Source organism: Opisthocomus hoazin, chromosome 1 (assembly GCF_030867145.1).
Source record: "Opisthocomus hoazin isolate bOpiHoa1 chromosome 1, bOpiHoa1.hap1, whole genome shotgun sequence".
Lineage (NCBI taxonomy): Eukaryota > Metazoa > Chordata > Aves > Opisthocomiformes > Opisthocomidae > Opisthocomus > Opisthocomus hoazin.
This window is the reverse complement of record NC_134414.1, coordinates 69,146,920-69,174,394: the sequence shown is the minus strand read 5'-3', so window position 1 is coordinate 69,174,394 and position 27,475 is coordinate 69,146,920. Positions and strand designations below refer to the sequence as shown.

Genomic DNA, 27,475 nt, shown 5'->3' with positions numbered 1-27,475 from the left:
GTAATAGAAAAGCTAAGAAAACAACATTACAATCCTGACAAAGGCTGTATCTCTACTATTAAATTAAATGGACCTGGGAAAACTCTAGACACTGAAGCCAGCTAGCATGGAAGAGACCTTGTTTAGCCCAGCAAAGACTCTTTGCCTCTACAGTGTGACAGCTGGATACAAACTGGTCCCTGGGACTTTCCAGCTTCAAAACCATGCTGAGGAGTTGTCTGGAAGGAATCTAGATGGCACATGCCAAAGTCACACCTGAGGACACCCTAACAGTTTGCTAGTACAGATGACTGTGGTCCAGCACCCAGGAAGACTCCTGGTCACCTCTTTCTAGTTTTCTAGAGCAGGTTAGCCTCAGAGGCCATTGGACTCCTAAGAGCATACCAGAGAAGATCTGGTACAGATCGACATTACAACTAAAGTTATAGATTGGAAGAAGCAACCTCAGGACAGAGTAAAAGTAATTACACTTCCAAACAAAGATTTTGGTGAAGCCCATGCCATTTACGGAAGGTCAGATAATGGCCACAGTACTTTCAGTTACATGGCCTTATGTTATAGTTAGCATAGTCATTAACTCAAAAGCATACTACTATAACTCACTGTGCTGAAGAAAATCAGAAGACTATCCCCTCTACTACTGAAAACTATTGATGACTATTTGCTTGTGGTGCCACTCTAACCGAATACAGCACACTCATATACTTGTCAAAGCATAACTCATAAAGATAGCTTTGCCTTATGAGATTCTAAATGTGATGAGTCACAGGTTATTAAAAAAAACCAAAACAACAACCAAAACCCTCTTTGTTTCATTAAAGTTCTCACAGCAATTCAAAAGCACAACACATGTTTATGAGGGACACAACATTTTTGGGGAAGAATCTCTCCATTCAGAAATTCTTCTCAATTTGGTGTGATGGAACTAGAGTCTATACAGGAAAAACTTAAAGAGTTAACCTGTTCTGATTTGAAATAAAGGTTGAAACTTAAGAATTTAGAACTGAGATGAAGGGAAGGAAAGTCTCACTAATTCTGCACTGAATAAAAGATTATATTTTTCATTTATTCTTTAATTTAGTACAGGTTATTTTTCACCCTGTTTTCTGTGAAATTAAGCATATGTGCTAGAAGGAACTATATCTGTACATCTCAGAAAGAGCTCACATGTAGCCAAGAAAGCCTGAAACAATAACTCTAAGGTGTAAACTACCACATTAGTCTCTGTGGATGCTACTTAACCTGCTGATTATGATTTAGCATTATCAATTAAGCATCAAAGCATTTCTAAGAAAATAACTTCACTATGAAATCTATCTAACAGTCTAGTGAAATACTCTTCCAGGAGAAAAGACATTGATCTGACTTTTCTCTAGATGAGGAGACATTTGGACTGAAGTCCTCAAAAGCCCAAAAGGGCTCTAATCAGTATGACACTGGTTAAAAGCCCCCCTTCCCATCACTGATCTAGTGTAGGCATAGAGATCCAGAACAGTGTTCCCAGCTATTACCTTCAAGCAGAGACAGATATTTGCCTACAAGATGATCTTTTTCGGCTAACTATTTTGAAGGACAAAACTTAGGTTATACTCCTTTCTTTACTACTTCCTACTTTCTACCTAGACAGCTTCCCACACAAAATGCTTCTGGGACTAGGACCTGGTGGACAACAAGTTGAGCATGAGCCAACAATGTGCCCTTGCATCAAAAAGGGCCACGGATTTCTTGCACTGCACTGCCAGCAGGCCTAGGCACTGGTGAGAGCCCGCCACTGATGAGGCACCAGTTGCAGGCTCCCCAGTAAAAGAAAGATATGGAAATACTGGAGTGAGTCCTGTAAAGGGTCTACAAACATGATGAAGGGATTGGAGCATTTGTCTTACAAGGACAAGCTGAGGGAGCTGGGACTCTTCAGCCTTGAGAAGGCTTAGGCGGATCTTACCAATGTGTGTAAATACCTGATGAGGGGAGTAAAGAAGACAGAGCCAAATTCTTCTTGGTGGTGCTCAGTGAAAGGACAAACAAAAACAGGCACAAACTGAAATACAGGGAATTCTGTTTAAATCTAATAAAAAGTTTGTTTTTCTGTGCAGGTTGCCCAGCGAGTTTGTGGAATTTCCATCTTTGGAGATATGGTCCTGGGCAAGCTGCTGTAGCTGGCTCTGGTCTGAGCAGGGGGATTTGACTAGACAATCTCCCAAAGTGATTTCATGAAACCTATCATCAAGTACACAGTCTTTAAAAATATTTCTCCATTTTACCTGCAACATTGAAATACCATTGTAAGTATGCTAAGAAATGCTGACCTACTTGCAATGACCTATTAAAAACATATAAAATTATACAAATAGATTAGAAAACCATAAGTCAGATTGTGAACTGTTTCCGCACTACTATTTTAAAAAGCAATACAACGAACTGGGAGAAAGAGCTGCATTAACATCATGGTGTAAAACTAGGGTCTGTGATCCTAGGAATGGAAACACAACATGAACGAAGCTGTTCTCTACAAAGGCTGAATGCCATATCTGTTACTACACTGGGTAAACTCTGCTTCAAAAAGTCAAAGTTGTGTAGATAAATATTGAATTGGTATTATTTTGACCACATCCACAAACACTTTCTGAATACTGAGTGTATTTGAGTGAATGCTTGCTTTTAAGAAGGAGATAAGATTGTCTGTGAACTCAACCCTTAACAGAAAGTGACAAGGAGAAGGCAAAATAAATTATCTGAATATCCTATTCGGGACTGAGTGCTAACAGAAGTATAAGCTCCTGACCACAGGGAAGAGACAAGAGATACTTGACATTGATGTTTATACTCTATTCTCATTGAAGGCCTAAAAATGTCCTTCTAAAAATCCTGAGCATCAAAACAATGTCAATAAACAAGCAAAGACAATATATGTTTTCACTTATATGATCAGTAGTAATATATTGCATTCATAAAGCAGTTTCAGACCTTATAGTGTTACATTCTGTTTCCTTTTCAAGCACACAATGCATTGGATTGGTTTACTTACTAGTAGCAGTAGCAGGACAATATCAGGATTATCACAGGCACAGGCTACGTGCATTGATGTCCAAAAATCCTCATCTTGATGATTTACATTTACTCCTCTGTCAATTAGAATTTCTGCGGCAAATGCGTTATCATAGCGGGCACACTAGAAGAAAGAAAAGCAGATTAGGGATGGTGTTATACTCAGTGTAAAACTGAATTCATTACACAAAATTTTTGCTCCATTTAACATATAAATTGAGCAGATGACGCACAGTAGTTAAACTGCTGTGTTTGTAGGGGACAACAGGTGATGAATTTATAGAAACAGTTTTGTGGAGACTACAAGTTCCATGTGCATGATTCACAGAATCCCTTATTCCCTGTGAAAAAGTACTATAGAAAATCTGCTGAAATCTACAGTCAAGATGAGGCTTTCTTTCTGTTCTACTTTGTCATTCCAAATCAGTGCACAGGCATCAGTGCATGACGATCACATTATGAGTGGTGTCATCTAAGTATACGTACAACCACACGTACATATGGCCCCACGTACGTGAACTTCTGCTTCTTGTGCAGTTCATAGAAACAATATACGCCTCTCCACACCCACTCCTAATTCCAGACCACTAACTACACTGATTCCTTATCAAGTGTCTCTGATTGACAAATACTCTGCACACTAAAACTGTGTTGAGGTCAGGGACAGGAGGGGTTGCACAAGTGTATGTGTGTTTCTATACTTCGTTTCTTTTGGTGATGGAGGTCACTAACTCTGGCAAAGAAGAAACTGGCTTAGCCATTGTTTTGAGCTTACTCCTCTGTCACATCTGTGACTTTTTATGGATGTGCTTAGGGATAATACTTTAACAGACAATCAGGGCACCTAATATCCTAACTCTGGCCTAACACACAATGCCAGTAACTCTTTAGAGAAGGATCCTCTCTCTTTCCCCTCTGGAGAGAGGTTACAGGGAGACTAATTTTCTGTATTAGATACTTAGATGCTTTGAATACTGTCCTTAATATCTATGTCTCTTCTTAAAGTTGTATATTTCCCTGTCCCAAAAAGCACACATATACACTGAGAGTACAAATACAGTGAAATCTGCAGATCATTTGCAAGTGAGGGTTAAATAATTATGTTGTTATGTCTGTATTACAGTGGGAACCACACCATGGCGTCCAGTTTGCTGATCTGTATTCATCTGGCATGGAAGCTAGGACACTGGAGGAAAAGCGGAAGGAAAAGTGCTTAACCGGACTCCACTATGAAGTCAAGACACAGCTGAGATGTTGAACTGCATGCAGGAGCTGCATGTACTACTGCGTACATAAAGACAGATAACTGAGAAGATGAAAATTAAACCATCAGGCTAAAAAGCAGTCCTGCTTTAAATGATTTTCTAACACACTGACCATTAAATTATAGAACAGAAAATAAGTTCTGATGTATTTCCTTTAGCTTGTAATTTATCTGACAGCTCTAGAAACAGATAGAAGTTTTATTTTGTTGCATGAGAATCGTTCATTATATCAATAGTATAACTTACATTGAGCTGTTCAATGTTCAAATTTTAAAAAATTAGAGATAAGACATTCTATAATACAGATCAACATAATCTCATACCAATCACATTTTCAAGGCATTGTTATGCAAAAAATTTTCTAGAGAGTTTCCATACAAAACAAATGACAGATGTCACCAAGCCATTTTGTGTATTAATAATAGATACAGAGCTTTTTGTGATTAATTACCAGTTTGAAAACAGCTTAGATTTGTAGCATCAATTTAATTGCTACTGCTCCTTGATTCTTGTTTAATGGATTTTGTGAAGTAACTGGGCAATCTCAGTCAAAGTTCCAGGAGAAAACTGGCACCCATGTACTTTGTTACTAAGGTGGATTGGGTGACTGCCTGTGTGAATTAATACGATTCTATGTGCTTCCCACTGAATGGGCAACTCAGGCAAGTACTCTCTTTTTTTTGTACTTCTCCTCTCACGGAGGAGATTAAGAGTTCAGTGAATACCTTTGAAGCTCCCATGGCTTCCCTGAGATTCAACCATATTGGGATAATGTCTACAGAGATAGCAACAGAATCTTTATGAAGTGTCACATTTGATTTGTTTTTGAAATACATCACATTTTGGAAGTTAACAGAAATGGAAAAATGAATTATATTATGAATCAGATTTTAAGTAAAATGTGAAGATAAATATATTTTCCATTCGTTCTGGAATAAAAACATTTACCCTATAACTGGAAAGAATAAACACTGATTAGGATCTCCTTCGGAGAAAGCTGTTTACATAGAATTTTAGTGGTGAAACTAGTACTTCGAATGGATCTGAGTGAGCTTTAAAAATGTAATAAAGATGCAAGCTAAATTACTACTTTGAGTTCTTGCAGAAAAATAAACTTGGCTTATCTGTTTCCCTGTATCATGACTCTCCTCTCCTATCCATACTGCTCCCAAATCAGGGTCAAATACAGGTTTCATTAAAATCAGGTTTGCCCCTACCTCCAACAGGACCAGCATTTTCCTCTAAATGGATTATGAGTACTTGCAAGTAACTCTGACTAAACTGAGGCAGTAGGTTACACACAGTTCTCTGTTGCAAATTTCTTACTGCAGGAAGCTTTCCCTCCTTCTGAAGCATATCTATGGCTGTGAAGCAGCAGGCACCAGGGGAGAGATATTGATTGTGACAGTGAACTGGAGCGTGATGCAGAAGATCAAGAAACCTAAAAAGGCACAGTTCAACTGCAGATTTTATCTGCAGTTAAACCGTGTGCATCAGCTGAACTAGACAAAGCAACCTAAAATCCCTAGAGATGGATTTCTCTTTCTTCTATTTTAAAATGCCTGTGAGATGGATGTCATACCAGCCACACTGAAGATAAAGATTGTCTCCTAGGGCTTTCAGCACAGGATAAGATTCGTGATGCCTCAGTTTTGGGCATTCCAAACATCTTGTATGGTCTGCATTATTAAAGAGTGATTGAGCACCTTTGCAGCAGGCAAATAGTTGGAGGAGAGAAAAGAGAACTTAAATTTTCTCTATTCCAACTCATTACTGCACCCTCCCCTTACCTAGGCCTCTATTTCCCAAAGTCATGGGGAAGCAGCATGGTCATAGAAGATGGAAAATACAGCTTAATTTCACGAAGGAAATGCTATGTCTTGCAAAAGCATAGTTGCAGATGTGCTGGAGTCCAGTAATATTATAGGATCCTTTTACTGGTCAAGAAATTGCTCTATTTTGTGTACATACTATAAGAAACTTAATCCAACTGTTCTAAAATAAAACACTCTACCAGCAGGCTTGTCCCCAGGTCTGTTATGCCTGTGTATTCGTGAAGTCAAATTTATTTTAGCAGCACTGTGCAACAACGTCGGATCCAAATATCTTAAAATAGTGTTACATCAAACACAACGCATGTCTGCAACAGAAGCATCGCAGACCAAAGTAAAGCATCATAAGACTTAGGAATTTATAAGTTTTTCTATTGGTTTCAGCCAAAATTTTACCTCTGCAGTATTTTATTTCTGTCTACCTATCCATCTTTCCTCCACATGCCCTCACATCTTGTTTCTCTTTTAGTCATTGCATACCAACTGTTTTCCTTATATCTTCCAGTTACTGAATCTAAATTGTTATGTAAATAATGATAAACTAACTACAGGTAAAGTGTTAAACATCCACATGTAGGAAATTGGTGCAAGAAAAAATGCACAAAACCAAAAGGAAAAATGTTACATCATGTTGTTGTTCATACAGGACCTGTGAATCTCTGAACCATCTAATTCTGTCTTCGGAATCAAGCAATATTTCCTTTGTTCTTTCTTACTGCACAGATAATTTATAAATAAAACATTTCATTCTACTTTGTTAGCTACCATTCTTATGACATGATCTGTGCTTTCGTAAGCAATTTGAAAACAGCCATTTATTTCACACGCATAGCTGGATGCAATCATAATCACCGTGGAGGGCAGTGTAGATAAAAAATTATTGCTAAGCTTTTCTTTTTGTTAATATGGCCAATCTGCTGCTCAGTATCCCACCATATTTATCCACAGTCACTAACACTAATCTTCAATCACTCTTACCAGATGGAGCAAGGAGCCTCCTGAGGAAACAAGTGTATGAGGATCGGCACCATCCTTCAATAGCCGTAGCACTGAAATATCAAAGAAAAGAGGAACAAGAATTAATGCAGCAATATACCTAACTCTGAGCTGATAATAGGCTGATTCTTCATCATCTTCATTAACAGATTTAATAATATATGCAAATCTCTCAGATAACATTTGCAAAACTATCATGTCAGCATTTCCCATCGCATCTATTTTAATGGCTAAGCCTGGAAGCAAAGGACCTTTGATAATGATGTTAAATATGAATAGTATCAAGGACTTCTTAAGCGGACAGATGAGCACGTCGGTTCTGTACATAGAAGAGGGGAGGGGAGAGCTGGAGGAGAGACCTTGTCTCAAGGTCACAAACACCTGATTAGTTCATTTGGGAGCAAAATCACAGTTTTATTGGTTTTATTTTACTCTGCAGAATTCCCATGAGATCTGTTGGCTTTTTCAGTAAGTAATTGAAACTAGTGTTCATAACTTATATCACTTGAAATTAATCATCATACCAAAGCTAAACGATCTGCACTCAATTTAACCTTTCCAATGTATTGTCAGATCACTGATGCAGTATAATTCTTAAAATGATATTTGGAGTCAAACTCCACTCCCCGTTACATGTATCAAACCCTCTCAAATGAAAACAGGCTTATAAACACCAGCAATACTACAACCCTTCATATTGGTGCTCACTCATGTGTGAAAATCCAGCACCTTTTCCCCATGGTCTTTATTGCCTTTATAACCTTTTCACTTGGAATTAAAGCACTGACTAACTCATGCTACCAGTGTTCATTCCTGGACCAGAATTGCACGGTAACAATGCCAGACATTATCAGGGGAATCCACACTGGTATTGCAAGTCTGTCTTCACTAAACTGGTAGGAAGAACCCTCTTAAAAGGCCTCCCTCCGGGAGAATAACTGGTAATAATGTTTCCTGTACAGGAACACACAGCTGGTTCTGCCTCCATCATCTGGACATCCTGGTTTAATTCCTATTTAAAATTCTCAGGTGGAGTTGTGCAAAGGTCTGCAAAGACGTTTTAAGTTCTGAGTACCCCAGAAATCTGTTCCACTGCAGTGTCTGTCTACAGGACATTTGTCTCAAGGCTCTTCTAACGACTGGGAATCTGTGAAGAGACTCATGTACACCATTTCCTCCTTATCCATGCATTTTTTGTACATATTTTCTTTCTCTCTGGAGTATCTTTTAACTCCATTTTCACTGTACATTTACACTTCTTTCAGCATTCAAACATTCAGTTGACTTTTTGAAAGGGGTCAGTCTTCAAATATTTTCAGTTTACATAAGCAATGTTTTCTGAAAAAGTTAATTAATTTTTGACCAGGTGTTCTAGAAAAATTCAGCCTAAGAAAGAAAATTCAGCTCAATGGTTGCAAGCCTGTAAAATTAAAGTGAAAGACTAGGAAAGACTTGGTTGTATCATTACTAAATACTTCACACATAGTAAACACTGGTATATTGGACAAATATTTACAATAGTTACACAAATCCATTTAATCTTTTGCTCTTTTTTCAACTTTGAAAAACACCCATCAATCCAAAACATTATATAAATTCTTAATTTATTAATTCCATGGTACCCATTTCTTCTCACCAAAGGTTTTGCTTCATTTAATTTACAAAACTGTAAAAGACACTTATGTTCTGACAAATGCCAATTTGAAAGCTAACTACTATTAGAAGTCACTGTTGTCCCCAGCATGTCTGCCAAAAGTAGAAGTGGAACATTAAGTAACATGAAATAAATGAACTGTACAACAACTGTCAAGCAAGATGAAAAGCACTGAAGCCGAGTGGGAGGGTGAAGAAATATTTACAAATTTTCATAACCTTGGGAAAAATGGATGAACAACAAAAAGCAAAGTATTTCTTTCTGCTCTCAGACCCAAAAATCCAATACTGAAGTACATAAATGTCCTCATCCAGACAGAGACCATGAAAAATAAAGGTTCAGAACAAAATTCCTTCCTTCCTTCTTTTAATATCTAAATTCCTGACCACATATGGAGATTCTTCCCCTACCTCAGGTTTTAGAGAGTAAAGACCTTACTATAAATCCTCCTTCCTTAAATAGGTGTGCAACTACATACTTCTCAAGCGTTAGTATTTTCAATGTTCCTATGTTATGCCATCTTTAGCAGGCCACAAAATACTAATTCCATATCACAGAATATTTCTTAAGGCTCCCAAAATAATGAAATTCTGCCAATCCCAACAGGAATTCATCTGAACAAATCAACGCTCCAAGTTGTTCCCCTTCCTCCATCGCTACTTTTCAGGAAAAAAAAAAAGATCCACCCATTTCAGTCTCTCAGTCACTTAATACAGTGTTTTTATGTAGCATTCTTCCTTATGGACTGTCTGTGTAGGCTAAAAATGGGAACTATGGCTTGGTTCCACCTGCAATGATAGTCTCATTTGCAAATATAGGAATTAAAGCAGATAGTCCTTAAAAGTGTGATTTGCAGGAACTGCCATAATTCTGTTCTCAGGGAGGCTTTAACTGATGACATTGGTGAGAGCATATAGTTCTTCTAAAGTGCCATTTTTATGGTGTATTCTCCCAGACTGCACTGCTGTGAAAAGGAGGAGGCATGTTATCCACTGCATGGCCCGCCCTTCCCTTGTGGCAGCCCTCCCTGCCTATGCAGTTACACATTCAACTGGACCAGTAAGTATTTTTCTTTTCCCTCTCTCTCCTGGCAGGGTTTGTTTTCAGCCCCCATCAATGCAGCTGACCGCATAGCTCCGTAAGCACCAGTACAGAGGATACAAATGCACACATCATGTGGAGGCACATCAAGCACACTGCATTTTGGTGGCAGAAGCCTTACATTGAGTATGGGCTGACAATGAAATATCACCCTCAGTCTGTTTCTACAAGATAGGATAAGCCAACTAAACAGTCAACCAAAAGCATCAGTTCCCTTCCCCCATTCGCAAAAGGACTTACACATCATTTACCTCTGGCTACTTCTACATCCGGGAACTGACTGTAATAGCACAAAATAACCCCAGCAAAAATAAAATGCAGAGTTTCTTGTTGGGTCATTAGGATGAACTCAGTCATTAAGAGTCCTGGGATCACCAAAACTGGCTTTTGGGTAAGCCCTAAGCAAAGACAGAGGATGAAGACCTCTCTCTTTTGGCAGGAGCAGGACACATAAGAAGGTCAGAGGGTTGGGAAACTGCATTTCTAAAAATATTGCACAAGAATTCATCTGGAGCCTAAAACAGTAACAAAGTGACAGAAAGATCCTGTGGCTACTTGAGTATAGTAAATATGGACAATTTATTGAGTCTCTTCCTTCCATCAAACCCTGAAAACTTGAATCTTTTAGACAAGCTACACAAAATGAAGTAACGTCTTTCCAGATTCTTTTAGCAACACCTTATTGTTGAAACCTAAAAAAGCTAAGACCATTTCTAGATTTGAGATTGAGATTCATAAGCATGAATGTTTAGCCTTGCATTTTTCCCCCAGCACAAATGCACACTGAAACTACAGCATAAAGAATTAATACATAAACTGTGATCTTAAAGGAGAATAGTAAATAATTATGACTGCAAACAACTGATCAAGTCACATGCAAAAAATTAAGGTAAGTGGATAAAAGCTCAGCAGTTCTTTTCTTTGTCTGGTTTATTTTTCCTCGTTATTGTACGTAGCTTAATCAATGCTTCAGTAAATTCACATCACAAAGACTACCAAGGCAAGATATGCAAACTGTCCTTTCAACTGGGCAAGAGTCTTTGTTCTGAATCAGGATTATGTGCTATTCTCCATACAAAAAGAGGTAAAAACCATTCCTCTTTCCTTGAATTCATCACCCCTGCAAAACACAATAAAAAAGAAAATAAAGAAAAGAAGATCACAGAAGCAAAATCCCCCTCCCTACCATGCAACTCAGTAAGGTCATTCACTTAAGACTTTGCTACTCAGTAGGAAAATCTTCACCTTATGTTCATTTTTTCCTTTTGATACAACTACCCTAGCTATTGCTAGTAATTTGGGATGAATTGCCCAAATGAGGACAGAAAGTCATAGATAATACATTCCAGAAATGCTATATATATCTTAACTCATTTTTTAAGGAAGTTTTCACAATACTTTCTTTTAAAACTTGTTTTATTTGTAATCTTATATGGAAGAGAAGCCTCCAGAAAAGATGAGGAGACTGAAAACAGACTTTAAGACAGGAAGCTGACATGTACTTGAAAAAACTCTTAAGCCCTTCCTTTGTATGTATAAACAGGTCCATCCATTCTCCGATGTCTTTTAGATTTCACACACAAGATTGTCAACTACTTAGAGCAGAATTTCACACTTAATTTCAAATTTAATAAAGGTGTTCTAGAAAGCATTGAAGTTATAGTCTCAGCAGTATAGAAAGACAATAATCAAGGTACCTTTATACATATGCCTGATGTTATAATTTTAATTAAATTATTGCAGTGAGCTGAATAGCCTTCCACACTCCATTGGCTGTATTGACTGGATTACTACTTATTATGTAGCTTTATATCCAGTAAAGATGGTATTCCCGTGTCTGTTACCAGCCACAGGTCTTGTACTAACTTCGCATGTGGGAATAGAGCTGTGAGGTTTACTTTGTCTATGCTTGGCTTGGCTTGCTCGGAGCTTTATTTTAATTTTGTTAGCTGTTACAGTAACTGGCTAATGACAAGGTGACAATTACCTAACAGATTTTAGTTTTGTTTAGCTTTGTATAACTGTGCTGCGTAACGTGTAAAGAATTTTGATATATAAGGCAATAACTAGTACTTACACGGAGCTATGCTGAGTGGCATCTAGCTACTCTGGCACACAGAACTATTTGTGACTTTATATGTTGCAGTCAAAAAGAGCAGAGACCTGAAGTGACAGCAGAACCTGGAAGATGAACTCAGAGGGCCCAGGGCTATCAGTAACTCACCGGTGATGAGCTACTGATGGCAATGCAAACTTAGGAGCTGGGCAATGTTGCATTCACAGCAAACCTAGTTTTAGTAGTAACAGAAAAACAAAAAAAAGCGTATAACATATGCAAAACTTAACCATTGGCCATCTGTTGTGCTGGGTGTAGAGTACCAGTAGATGTTTCTATTAATCGTTTCTCTGCGAGCAGCAGCTAGCTAGTGTAAACTTTGTTCCTGTTAACATCTATTTTCATTCTCTTTAGTTTAGCAGGAACAACCCTAGCTGGAAGGCTTTACTTGTTCAGTACGTGCAGAAACAAGATTTACTGCAGAAGCCTAGCCAAGACCATGCTGTTGCTGGAATGGATGAACCCATTTTCCTCCTGCCTCAGGCTGCATGCTTCTGCCACTTGCCTCACGCTGGCACAAAGCAAAGATTAAATTTCAACTAGATTAACAATCTGGGAATGCGGCACTGGGTAATGGGTATGAATAGGGAGAATGAGGTCGCCACCACTTTCAGCAACAGCTGAGAGCAGTGTGGGCATAAGCTGACCATGAAATTGAACCATTGGGCAATGGAAGTGATACGGAAAGAAGATAAATAGCATACCTCCACCCCTCCCACTTCCATAACTTAAGGAAGTGTCATATTTTGCCCTATTCCCTCCATAATCAGACCTTTGGTCTAACGCTGGCATCTTCAACTCCGTGCCACTTAGAATTTTTGCCACCTTCATGCCTCTTCAGAACTCTTTTCTTTTCTTATTCCTCAGTAGTTTTTGTCCCAAAAATCGGAGTTCTTTTACCTGGTGTGCAAAATGCCAATATACACCCAGAGCAGAGGTATTTTACTGCGTATCTGCACAGATATAGGTGTTTGACTCAAAACAGCACACCTCAAGCTTCCAAATTAACAGATATTTATACACAAAGAATAAACATATTTAAGTTCCTAATACATATGCATTATTATTCTGTTAAGTGATTGGTTAAAGTCCCTTCATCCAGCATGTCAATTAGTACGCATGCTTAGTTGTTCTTCTTCAACTTCATCATTTCAGTCTGGGGTGTAACTGGGGCAGGTGGTCTGTGGGTTGCTGGTCGCAACCTCCCCTGCTGGAATTACCTTTCCTCTAGTTACCTGTTTCTTTTGTCAAGTCCAAGCATTTCTTGACAGTTTACTAGCCCGGCTAGTAATAGGTCATTAAACTTCTGCTCTCGACAGCCATCTCCTGCTTATTAAACAAAAGCACATTGTTTAGATAAGATTAGTTTCTTGTCTGGCTTTAAACCAGCAAGGGTAGGGCTATGCAATGGACATTTCTAGCAGCAGTGTCTCAGCACAACTTAGTTTGGATAACATAGTCACTCTCTACTTTCAGCTTGTACCGCAGGTACTTATGAGGAACCTGCTACACAACTCAGCTGCATATGAGAACAGATGAATGCCAGTCTCTGGTAAACTCTTCTGAATCAGAACAGCAAATGAAATCAAGCAAGACGTCATAAATTTTTGGTGAACGTAGTCTTTGAAAAGACTTACCTCACACTTTTGCTACGATTAGTTTAAAATTAAATTTTAAAATCTAAGTACCACTATTGGCAATTTAATAATTCTTTTAAGTTGTCTTGTTTACCTAACAAACACATTTACAGCAGCAATACTGTTACCACGTCATGACTAGTGTAATAGCTGATGCTTTCTTTCAAAGCAAGCTCTACCCGTCAGTTGATAGTGCATATTCAGAGCAGTCATGCCCTTAATGAGCTTTTCAAACAACTGATTTGTAATCCTATTGCTTTTCCCATCCTTGAAATATTTCCAGTGATCACTGGCAACATCCGTCAGACTTGTTCAAACCTCATCTTCTCATTTTCTGAAGAACTCCTGGAAATAAATTCCCACGTTTGCTGCATAAAGATTAAAGACAACAAACCATAAAGGAAACATGCACAACATTTGGACAGCTAAGTGTTATGCCATCCACAGAATGCAGAAATGAAGAGAGGAAAAAGCATACCCATAGCAGCTGAATTTGAGAAGGTTAGCCTTGCATATCAAATCTACAACATCCACTGTTTGAACAGAGCACTGATGAGGGTAGGGCTGATCCTTCCATCCTCCCTGGCAGAGCTCCCATCATTTACAACTTTTTTAGGCAGCCAGGAATCAGATTACCATGACCTCGAAGCAACTGGGCCATTGATTCTCTGCTGCATTTAAAAGCGTGATGTGAATTGTCAGGCTTATTCCTGAGCTCCATTCAACACAGCCATATCTTTAAAAGAAACAAACCAAGCCACCAACAGAACAGACTCATAGAGGTAGTCCTACTGCCCCAGATGACATCTCTCACAGCTCTTATGTTAGGCCCAGATCAAAACACACATTAGTTTTGTCACTTGCTCTCTTTGTGTAGAAATCAGTCAGATCCCAGGCTTGGAAGCAGTTCAGGGGCTCGATCACTCCACTGCAGGACTGAACTTCAACCAGCACAGGTAGCATATGACAAGAGAGGTCCCTTGCTTTCTGCCTAGTGCTCTGTTGCTTCCCCACCATGCCTTGCACCGCCAGCTATTGTACGACCACCCCCAGGCATTCGGCAACCCTGACAGCTTCCTGCCAATGCTCTGTCGCTCTGGAGGTCAAGGGCACAGCCCTCCTCTTATCCGAGGTACCTTGAACTGGAAAACCACATAAAAAATAATGGTTATGTCTCTGGGCCACACAGTCACTAAGTCAAACTCCAGCAAGATCCACGAGGAGCATCACAGTTCCCTCAGCAGGGCAGATATTTCTGTCACTGGAGACTTAGCTGTAATCATTTATGAGTTTAGTGACTATGATTATTTAATAACTGGTAAATGCAAAACTTCTTTTTCAGGCAAATTCCCCTTCTTTCATTTCATTTTTATTTATATGATATTTAATGCAGTCTGTGTCTTCAATGGAAAATATTAAGGCCACGAATCTAATGGCCTAAAAAATGCCACCACTGTGTGCCTCCTACAGTGCCCAAGCACAGTGATACAAATTAACTTCTTTCCTTACACAGAAGTGACTATGGGCAGCAGTCAAACATGACACGCCTGAGTTAAGTTGTGATATGGCAGGCAAAGCATCTCTGGTTTTAAGACCCTGAAAAGGCAGATATTCACATGGAAAAGCAGCGTATACTCTGAAATTATTTCAGAGAAACAAGATTTAAAAATAAGTGGGTCACATTACCTAACAGCTACATCTGATCTCTCTCTCTTTTGTAGGATACTTATTCCTAAAGTCTTCTTTTCTTTCTTTTTCAGTTCACTGTATCCAACTTTTTCCTCTGCTTTATAGTTACTCTTTCAAACAGAAGAACCCTAATTCACATCATTGACTTGCAAACATGCACTGACCATATCTAGAGCCATGTGGAAGAACAGTGGTGTAAATCACAGCAATTTAGAGAAGACTGGAACTAGCCTTTCAGTTCTCTGGCCCAAAGATCTTGCTGCAAGGGGCGCACCCAGCATCACCAGGCAATGGAGGTGATCCCTTGTTTTACCTCCGTTTTGAATTAGTTCTTCCAGAGGCAGAGCTTTGGTCAGGTCACAGGGAGAACACTGCTATGGTAAGGTCTGTCTTACTTGTTTCTGAAGCTGTGATTTTACCTCACTGTAACTAAGACCTGCATATATTACAGAGCCGTTGCTAAAATGATTCAACATCACCTCACAAAGTAACATGACACATGCTTAGCTAAAAATATTGCTTCTATCCCCATAGCTGATAGCACAGCAGGGGTTTTGCCAGCATAGCTACTTCCCAGGCCAAAATAGCTATGTCATCAAAAACTGGTAGCACAGACCTCACTGAATTTTGAATTTCTGTTATTGAGATAAAATTACAATAAAAACAAAGCCTGTTAAAATTTACCAAAAGATGAACACTCTAAAATTAACCTTAGGGCAAAGTAGTTGATCATACAGTAAACTTAAATATGGCTTTTCTCAAAGCTTTCATTTCCAACTAGCTTATCTGAATTATTTATTTCAAGGTTAAAAAGACCAAAACAAAGGAACCTAATATCTTGGCATTTAGGTCACCTACTGCATTCTGTAAACATATTTTTTCTGTCTCCCATGTGTGGATTCTCCTGGAGGTCCTGAGAAAACTGATTAAAAACAGCAAGAACATCAGCAGCAGGCTGCAATCAGTTATTACAAAAGCTCACACCCTACTGGGTTCACCTTAGAAATATGTGTCAATTTGAAAGCTCTTAAAATTACCAGTGTAATTTATAAGCTAATTTTTCTGCTACAGATGCACCCGATTGTATATTCAAATGTTTGCAGAATTGAATACAAGTTTCAGATGTTTACAATATTTTATTAAATATGTTAAACTTATTTCAGACTTTGAAACTTTCCAATCTTATAGTCATTAAATGATAAATACTGAAACCTATACCAGCAAAATCACTCATTCTGTGCTTAGTAGCTTAATTTGAAAACCATTGCCAACTTATGCTTTTCCCTAGTGTAACAGTAAAAGTTAAAGAATTTGCATACAACACAAATTTTCCACTGAATAGACTGTACACCCCCCCTGTTTCACCCATCATTTGTGTTAATCTTATGCCAACGTTACTTAATTGGCATAAATCAAATTACTGCTGACTTATGTTCCATATGCAGCAAGACAGCCCCTCTTTTAACTCTCACACCATGCAGAGCAAGTTTCTGCCAGCTGGTTTAGAAGCCATGTAAGCAAGTCATTACGATTCGCATTACAGATCTTCAAGGATAACAGGCTATTATCCTGCTTAAAGGCTGCTAAATGGTACTAATTACCAGCTGTAGACCACTGGCTGTTAGATTCTGCACGTACAGTGGAATTTGCTGGGTGTGCACAAGGAAGCAAACATAAACCAGGCAGTATAAAACAAACGAGGGATATTGGCTATCCATGCATTAACCCAAAGTAGTCATGCATGTCGTATATGAGGGACCAGGGCTATGAAGGAAATGTCTGGTTCTAGGAACATCTCACCACTTGATATATGAGTCTCAGGCCCCCCTTTTCACAGGGTGTCGCCTGTGACAATTAACATGGTCAAAATCGAAGCTGCTTCACTCTTGTTCCTGCTTCCATTCACATGCTCCTGCCCTTCACCTTGCATAGCAGTGGCACTTGTCACTCTGCCATGAGCTGGTATGGGGAGCTAAACCAGCTGAAGGCTAACTTCATAAAAGATGGCTTCCAGCTGGTTTAGCTCCCTGGCTCACTTCAAGGTGAGCATAAAGACAGGAACAGAAAAGGATAAGACAGAAGGAGAGCAGGACAGAAAGGAGAACAACTAATGGCAAACTCAATTTTAGCTTAGTTTTAAGCTGCGTTAGAAACACATTTTGCACTTGCCATTTGGCATTGTACGTATGCTTAGGCTACTGTCAAAATTACATCAGTGGCTTCAAGATGCCTGCATATTCCCTTGTCTTTCTTTGCATCAGCCCCACCAGCTGTGCAACACGTAGGTGAATTGCTTCAGAGAGCTGACACAGAATTTAACTGTTGATTTTAGGGGGTAGTTCACTCTCTCTTGGATCAGTTTGTGGAATCGCCTTCCTCTGTAACCACACAATTGCTGAATCTGATACAAAGAGCATGCAGTGAGAACAGTGGTAGGAACAGGATCATAAAAATATGAATGAAAATTCCTGAATTAGAAAATATAGCATTGGTGTAACATCCAATAAGCACAAAGGTATACCAGTGTAAGAAAACTTTTTATTGATATAACTTCATTCTCTAGTGAGAAATACACTGAACTCACAGAAGTACCTCCCTACTGGTGTAAACGCACCCCTGTGAGAGCAAGCAGTACAACTTCCATTAAAACAGTGTGACTGGAGTAATACAATTCTTATTTTATGCAAATCATGACACATACAAAGCCACTACAGGGTGTAATCAATATAATATCCCCAAACTTTTAATATACAGACAACTTTATCTACATAAACAAAAAATACAGAACTAACAAATTTAAAACCCCCATCATTTTAAGTGTTCCAAATGAGGAATATCGTGTGCTTCCTTTGGCAAATATCACTACCCAAAAGAGTCTTTCCTCATCATCTAAATATAACCTACATTATTTTTTTTATTTACACCTATCTTGCTGTATCTACTATTGATTTTATTTACACCTGCCTTGCATTATCTAATAAATCCAAGCCAATTCCTCCCCAAATTCGGTAATTATGTGTTGCAGATACTCTGTAGATTCATATAGCTACAATCCGATTCCCCTTAAAATAATCTGTGTTATCATTAAGTAGGTGCTGGAAGAAGCCCACCGGATCACAATATACTGTCATTACAGAATCACAGAATCACAGAATGCTAGGGGTTGGAAGGGACCTCTGTGGGTCATCTAGTCCAACCCTCTAGTTCTTCTCTTATCCTTAGACCATTTTAGCTACAACAGAAGTAGTAATTCCATACTTTGTCTTTTTATAAGATACACTGCTGCTTGTGGCTTGTTTCGCGTGGAGGACATAATTTATCTCAGTGTTGGCCTGGTGCCCCCCGCCTGCCCGGACCCTGGCGGGGCTGGAGGGCTAGGACCTGGCTGCCAGGCTATGCCCAGCTGCCCCAGGGAGGCCCCACACTCCCAGCAGCCCAGCCCACAGGGAGCAGCTGGCCCTCATGGTGCCCTTAGAGCATTTACCTATATTTGATTAAATTCGAACAAACTGTCACCTCCATAAGGATTTCCAGTCTCATCCACACTTCTGTAGATTTCATGGGAGCAGAATCATGTCTCTGCTGTTCCACTCTGGCACTCTGAATCAAGTTTACATGACTAAAATCCTTTTTATCTTTATATGTTATTTTTAGTACATTACAATCTGTGTGCTGTGAATCATTTTCTGATTGAGACACATTCTGCTGTATAGTAAATTTCAATCTAGTAACACACTTCAGCCTAGCGATACCAGTATCCTTCTTCAGACATCTCAGAGATGGTCAGAAGACTTGAGTCATGGAGAGCACTGTGTACACATGTAGTCATTCCCCTCTTCACACTGACAGAGTTTTAAAAAGGAGAAAAGATGGATTGTCACACTCATTAATTTTTCAACAATATCAGCATTCAGTCACAGTCCTTTACAATTTCCCAAAACCGACTCAGAATAACATATTAAAACTTTTTAGTGGTTCTTTTCTACTTCGCAATGCACACCCACGCCTCTCAAATTTGTTTCTTTCCCAATACAATGCACGAGATTTGCAAAACCTAATGGTTCCTTGCACGTATGGACACCATGAGTGAGACACAGCCTCCTGTTCGAGATGATCGAACAGGATCTGCTTTTCTTGTCAGCTCAAGGATGGGGTCACCATACAGAGACACATCAAGAAAAATGAGCTTCTGGAAAGCGTGTGGAGCTCCTCCTACTCTTCACCTCTCTGCTACGCATAGCTGACTGAAACATGGATCAGTGAGGTCTGGAGAGACTACCCTGGGCTGTACAAACAGCCAGGATCTCTGCAAGAAAGCAGGATATGGGATCTGGTTACACACGTCTTCCATATAAACACAAAGACAAAAAGCACGCATGCTGCATGAATACTTTAGTTTGGGTAACCTTTTCCCAGTATTTCCTTATACCCCTATTCAGCACTTACTGCATTGATTGCAACATGCTGGTTGCCAAGTCCTTCTGTTAGCCCACAGACAACAAACAAATATGAACACTTTCACAACTTGGCTAGTTTTCACACGTCTTTACAGACAATAAATAAGTCTATCTTCTGTTTAGTTCTATATCCTGCCAGTGCACCTAGCTCACAGATAAATAGGTCTATCTTCTGTTTAGTTCTATATTCTGCCAGTGCACCTAGCTCACAGGGGTTTTCATTCCTCATTACTTCCTTTCCAAATATTGGATTTGGCTGAATTCCTGCATTTCTGAAATGCGTTATGCTTTTCCTAGTGGTAATCCAAGCGGCTTATAACCACTAGCCTCCAAATCTTCTTAATTCTTCTCCAATTTTGAGTCACTTCTTTCCACCCATAGCACAAGGACATGAAGGATCTGGCAGTTATACTCCCAACTTCAGAGAATTCTTTCACACTTGGTAAAGGGCAGGCTTGTCACATGTCACCATGTGACACCGCAACTTTGGTAACCTTTGTCCATTTCTGACAATGTGGCCCAAATACTACCTTTCACACTTGCCTATTGTGTATTCTTTGTACAGCCTAGGTGTCTTCTATCAAACAGTATGGCAATTGTTAAGTGTCCTAATGGTAAGGGTCTTGTATCAGCTAAGTTTGTTTTAATACATACTGGAATGTCTATCAGTCTCCCAAGTGAGTTAATTCCCCTGACAGCTGATGGATGACCCCGATGCCCAGCAATGAGAGCAAATTTCCACACAGACAGTTCCATGTAATCTCCTCCAGTCAGTGCTGCTTCGACTGCGCAAGCTCAGCCTCCCAGAAACCGTCCTGTTCTGTTTTCGCTCACTCTTATCCTACAGCTGTTTCCGCATGTTTGCAAGTTCAATGCCTTCTGGCAAACACCTTAATCTCCCCACATCAGTGACAGCAACCACCACCACTACCAGTAGGCCAGCAACAAAAAACACCTGAAAAGTCAGCAATGAACACCTAATCACCTTAAGAACAACAGATCACATGCATAAAGCCAGCACAGAAGGAAAGAGCTATCATAAACTTGAAGCCTGTGACTACCACTTTCTTAAACCACCTTGGAATAAGCAAAGGAAAACATCTCTATGTATCTAGTTTGAGGTAAGGCTATCATACTTGGGCAGCTGAAGACTGCAGCAACGTAGACTTCACCTGATTTCAACATTCAGCATTCGAAACACAAAAATCATACAAGGACACAGGGAATTGAAATGACAGATTTATAACACTTCATCCAAATGCAGTTTCCAACTGAAGAGACAAATTTGAAGCACAAACAGTTCTGCATTCAGTGTCGCCAAGCTCACAGATGGCTAAGCCTGCACACCAGTCTCATATAGGGTGAACCTACACTGGGTTACCAGTGAAGCCTTTGGGGATCTGGGGAATCTAGGATGAGAAGACGACCCTCTGCTCGTATTTAATACTTAACACCTCTTTGACACCAGTAAGCGTCTGGAAGGGCCAAACTATGCTGACAAAGCTGGGGCAACAAGTAAACTAAAAACCAAACTTTGCTTTACTTATGCTTTACTTCAGCTTTTACAGGTACGCATTGTGATAGCATGGAGAGGATGAAATTATACTTACACGACATCTGGTATAATCATGTCTTTTTCAAAGCTTATGGAAAGCAAAAGTCTGACATTCAAGTTGATGGTTTAATTTGGCTTTGAAGTAGAATCACGAATTATTTCCCATAGGAATCTCTCTGCTTTCCTTACTCTGTTCTTTCACTACAATAATAACAGCTACCTTAGTTCAACACCCTAGTTATCTCTGCCCTCTCCAAACTTCAGCATGCTGTTGGACTACAGACATCCTGAGGTTCTTTCTAGCTGTTGGGGATTCTAGCTGTGTGACTGATTCAGCAATCTTGATGTGAATAAGGGGAAGGAGCAACCAACATCACATCACCGGACAGAATTATGCCCCTCTGTTCTGAGTCACACAACTGAGTTCATGTCCACATGGAGGTACACGGTAGGTTTGGGCTGCAGTGATGCACTACAACTACAGAGGCTCAAGCGTCCCAAGTCATACGCAATGCCACACTTTCTCATTCTCTCAATCTATGCATGCATCTAGCACATAAAGCTCATAAACCAGGGAAAAGCCAGAGAGAACCCTGTGCTAGAAGTACCAAAGTTACTAATAGAGAAAGAGGTGAGGACTAATTCAGGAGAACTTGCATGTTTATAATCAAAACACATATACAGAGAAGAAGTGGGATAATAAACTAATGTCCATGTAACCATCAGTAGAACTATATATACTTGGACTTTACATCTGTCCTTTTCTGTCCAACTTGTATCATTCTAGATTTTCATAGAACCACAGAATGCTTTGCGTTGGAAGGGACCTTTAGAGGTCATCTAGCCCAAACTCCCCTGCAGCGAGCAAGGACATCTACTAGACCAGATTGCTCAGAGCCCCGTCCAACCTGGCCTTGAATGTTTCCAGGGATGGGGCCTCCACCACCCCTCTGGGCAACCTGTGACAGTGTTTCACCACCCTTATCATATCAAATTTCTTCCTTACATCTAGTCGAAATCTACCCTCCCTTAGTTCAAAGTCATTACTCCTTGTCCTACTGCAACAAGCCCTGCTGATAAGATTGTCCCCATCTTTCCTATAGGCCCTCTTCAGGTACTGGAAGGCTGCAATAAGGTCTCCCCGCAGCCTTCTCTTCTCCAGGCTGAACAGCCCCAACTCTCTCAGCCTTTCCTGACAGGAGAGGTGCTCCGGCCCTCGGATCGTTTTTGCGGCCCTCCTCTGGACCTGCTCCAACAGCTCCATGTCCTTCTTGTGCTGCGGGCTCCAGAATTGGACGCAGGACTCCAGGTGGGGTCTCACCAGAGCACAGTAGAGGGGCAGAATCACCTCCCTCGACCTGCTGGCCACGCTTCTCTAGATGCAGCCCAGGATATGGTTGGCCTTCTGGGCTGCGAGCACACATTGGTGGCTCATGTCCAGCTTTTCATCCCTCATTACCCCCAAGCCCTTCTCAGCAGGGCTGCTCTTAATCCCCACATCCCGCAGCCTGCATTGATAGCGGGGGTTGCCCTGACACAGATGCAGAACCTTGCATTTCGCCTTGTTGAACCTCATGAGGCTCACACAGGCCCACTTCTCAAGCTTGTCCAGGTCCCTCTGGAAGGCATCCCATCCTTCTGGTGTGTCAACTGTACCACTCAGCTTGGTGTCATCTTCATTTTGTACCATAGGACTTTTAGAGAGTGGTTTAAAAGCAAGACATGCCCAACGTTCATCCCATATAAGAACCGAGTGAAGTCAGTAAAGTTCAGAGGGTGATTATTAAAAGGATTGACAGTTGGTGCCCTCTTATAGGATGTCCCCTTAGCAGACTAAGAAACAAAGCAGCAGCTCAAATTTCACGCAGATGTTTCCACACAGCTTCAAAAACACTGCAAGTCATATTTTCTGTACCTTCAATGGGTAAATGTGGAAGTCCAAAAAAAATTACCACTATATAGCAACAATAGTTGTGATTGCTAAAACCTGGAGCACAGATCCTAGCTCAATGATTTAATGTTGCAGCTGTCATGTTTGCCTTTTAAGGCTGAATGTAATCAAAACCCTAAATAGTGCATGATGTAAGAAATTACCTCCTGGAACCATCTCATTTTTTTCCCTGTAAAATGATAGCAGGTACTGCTTCAAGGTCACATACACCCTACAACGTAATAGAGACACATTGGAAAGAAACATGGTACGAAAGCAGTATGCAGACCCAGGCTGATTCTCTGAATTCTACCTTGAACCTTTCACATATGCTTAAAATCCTTGTTTAAAGCTGGATATTTAGAAATATTGTCAATTTCACCTTAACTACTCACCTTCCCACCTCCACTCTTCGATGCAATTCACATAGAAACATAAGCTAAATTATCCATTCCCTTAGATTCATTCATTATATTCTTACAAGCTTCAGTTTCTCCACTGTAATAACCTGTTACTGCGATGGCTGCAAATAACAATAATCAAAAAAAATCAGATGTCTATTCATTATGCCATATAACCTTTTTATTCATTTGTCTCTCATAGCTACAGAGATTGTTCACCATCAACTTGAAGCGCAGAAGGTTTGAATAGCTAAAAAGCCTTGCAGACCAAGCTAAGATGATACCTCAGTGCACTGAGAAAAAAGAATCCTCCAATTCATGTGTCAGAGAACAGAAATATGACTGAAATAATAAGCAGTATATATAATTTGTGTTTAGGATTTTTATTGAGGAAGAAAAACCACTAGGCACTACACAAATAAACCTGACTCTGGCTCTGATATATGTGTGTTTTTACTGGGAAAGGTACTGCGGTTCAGGCTGAAGGAAAGAGTAGAACCTAAAAAAAACCCTAAAGACACGGGACTTTGCAATTTAAAAAATCATTTCTTGTGTTAAGTGGCTCTGACTATATTCATTTAGTTCTACCTTTAGAGCTGCTAAAGAAAGTTACTTCACTTAGTTTTTCCATTTCCCAAAACCTCCAAACAACGTCCACTTACCAAAAGCTCTGAACAAATGTTCTTCTCAGTCTGACAATTAGTATGACAGCAATAAACTAAACTCCATATGTTGCAGGATCCCAAAATAAGGTCTTTTCCCAGTATTATGCTTAAGTATTCCATTTTATCTACATTCCTCCAGTGTAACAATGTAAGTGTATACCCTGCTGGAAAAAGCCTTCTAAAACAGAACTGAAAAATATTTTTAAGGAATTATTAAAAGTGCAGTTGATTTTTTGCAAAGAACTGTATTACTGCTTAAAAATTTGTTTATTTTTCAAAAAAAAACGAAAATCAAAATGGTTATTCTCTATTGGTTTTTGTAGTTTTTCAGATTTGTAGTTTTTGTAGTTTTCTAGCTTAATTTCTATGATAGAGCAATCTGTGATTGAAATGAATACATTTCAGATAACGGATATTGAAAGAAGAATACAAAAAAATTTCCCCTTTGTGCTGATATATTATTAGAAAACAATCTGAAGTACAGTAAATACATTGAAGAAGAAAATACTGCAAATTGCACAGAAAAGATTCTATTCTTGCTATCTTTCTATTTCATAAGACCAGACTAGGGTCTTCTGCCATCACGGCAATCTTCCTTTTTAATCAGTGTGACTTCTAACAATATCCACGGAATGTCAGCAGTAGCTGCCGCCCAGTGGATGCCATCCTTCACTGAGAGAAAAGGCTTCAGAATGCTGCCAATTTATAGCCTTGCATCCCACTGCAGGATGCTGGAAAAACAACTGTGGGTCCCCTTTGAAATGAATAGGAAGAATGCCAGGTGCCATTTTGTTGGTTGTTAATGGCTTAATGACCCTTTACTGGCATGACAGAGAATTTGTGAGTGACTAGTCCTCAGGTTTCTTGCCGCTTTTGGGTGCCAGAGCACACTAACATGGGAATTTTTTTATTATTACATGGAAAGAAAGATCTTACGGAGAACACCACCAACATGGAAGTATAAATAAGCTTGAGAAGCTTAAAACGAAAAAAGGACATATATATGTCTACAAAGGTTATCTGTTCAGACCACATCATACTCTTAAAAAGCTGGATTCTTGTGTAGGGGTCACGGTCATCTGAATACTTTTTCTTGACATTTCAGTTTGTGAAAACCTTTTGAATTAGACCCTGATCACGCAGTAATGAATAATTTACATACTGAGCTGTCCCACTGAAGAAGAGTTTTATATCATGTTCCACCAAAATAAATTGAGAATTTTGAAAAAGTGTTCAAAAGTAAATAAATAAAATTCTTAGGAAAATTTGTGCATTTTTACAAGGGTTTCCTCATAAATATTATGTTTTACCTTGTAATTGAGGCAACATTTAAAATCATGATTTCTAGTTAAAGAAACGTGGTTTTGATTGTATTTATAGGGTTAAGGTTCAAGAACATACTTATCTACCTATAAATAAGCAATTAAATACCTACATTTTAGAAACCTGTCATTCAAGGAAAAATCCAAAAGCTAGGTTTCTAGAAACTCTGTTTGTTAGTATGAAAAAGGCATACTTTTCAGAGAAGTGATCATCAGATTCTTCAGGGTGAACTTGGAGACACCCAAAACCATCAAATCGAAATTGCTAAATCCAAACACGTATCTCAGTCTTAATTTACTCAGAGCATAAACACATGAAACAGGACTGCAAATAGTGTATGTAGTATATACTCCTGTTTTCAGAACACAGTTAGTAGCAGAGATGATGACAACATCAAGGTTTTTGTACAACACTTTACTATGCAGTCAACTTTCTGCAGTTTATTATGCTATAAGCAAGACTGCCTAGATTCAGTGGTGGACTGCAGGTCCCTATCCCAAGAGAAAGCCATGCGCTGGCGGACGCTGCTCGAAGGACTCGAGGTGTGGGGCTGGGGAGAGCCAGGGAGAGAAGACGCAGTGGGAGAGAGAAACGCACAGACCGAAAACAACACTCAGAGGAACCCACAGGCACAACCCGTAGGCTAGCAGAAATGTGTGCGTGACACCTCCAGTCTGAGTTTCGTGGAGGAAAGGAGGATGCTATAACTCAATTTGATTGCAGGAAAGACAGCTGAATTACATTTGTGTGAATGGGGGGATGCTTTGTCTTCAGTTCCCTACTTGGTAAAGGCAGAGGACAGCTCTTCAAATCAAGGTAGTTCTGGGCATGTGCAGAAACAAAAACTGCAGCTGAAACAACCCGGGGAGATTTCGGAGCTAAGAGAAAAGAAGGCAGGGAGAAGAGGCTCTCCTGCGGTTACGCAGTCCACTGGAGAACAAAAGGGCCGGATAAAATCTACACCATCAAGCCCATCCTTCATTTCTTTGATATGTGACACCATTTTCTGCTTTACTTTTTCCAATTAAATAAATATTGTACTGGACCTGATGTCACCAATGCAAGTTAGCTCATCGGTGACATTAAGACTGGAGGCAGCCTGGGCTACAGTGATCACGCATTGGTGGAGTTCACATATGGGAAAAGCGAGGAGTATAGTCAGGACCCTAAATTTCAGGAAAGCCAACTTCCAGCTCTTCAAGGAATTGGTCAGTAGGATCCCCTGGGAAATGGTCCTCAGGGACAGGGGGGCACAAAAGAGCTGGCAGATCTTTAAGGATGCTTTCCATTGAGCGCACAAGCTCTCAGTCCCCAGGTGTAAGCAGTCAGGCAAAGAAGGGAAGAGACCTTCATGGCTGAGTTGAGACCTGCTGGTCAAACTGAAGGGCAAGAGAGGACTGCACAGGCAGTGGAAGCAGGGACAGGTATCTTGGGAAGAGTACAGGGATGCTCCCCGGTTGTGCAGGGATGAGGTCAGAAGGGCCAAGGCACGGCTGCAGCTGAACTTGGCAAGGAATACTAAGAATAACAAGAAGGGCTTCTGCAGATATGTCAGCCAGAAAAGGAATTTTAAAGAAAGCGTAACCCCCCTGATGAATAGGAATAGCAACCTCGTATCAACAGACCGAGGAGAAGGCTAAGGTACTCAACAACTTTTTGGCTTCAGTCTTCACTGGCAACCTCTCTCCTCGCCCCTCCCTAGTTGATGGACTGCAGGATGGGGACCAGAGGGGCAAAGCCCTTCCCACTGTAACGGAAGACCAGGTTCAGGACCACCTGAGGAGCCTGAATGTACATAAGTCTATGGGA

The 27,475-nt window shown here is 39.9% G+C and overlaps 1 protein-coding gene across 5 annotated transcripts in view; it reads right to left on the bottom strand.

Moving 5' to 3' along the window:
• The window catches only part of MYO16 (myosin XVI), a 411,384-nt gene that overhangs the window by 271,178 nt on the left and 112,731 nt on the right, over window positions 1-27,475 (bottom strand). For all 5 annotated transcript variants that reach the window (XM_075424696.1, XM_075424706.1, XM_075424665.1 and 2 more), the window contains 2 exons: window positions 7,121-7,191; window positions 3,026-3,169 (listed from right to left, as the gene is read on the bottom strand). In XM_075424696.1, coding sequence (XP_075280811.1) covers window positions 3,026-3,169; window positions 7,121-7,191 — 215 coding nt within the window. The remainder of the gene's footprint in view (window positions 1-3,025; window positions 3,170-7,120; window positions 7,192-27,475) is intronic.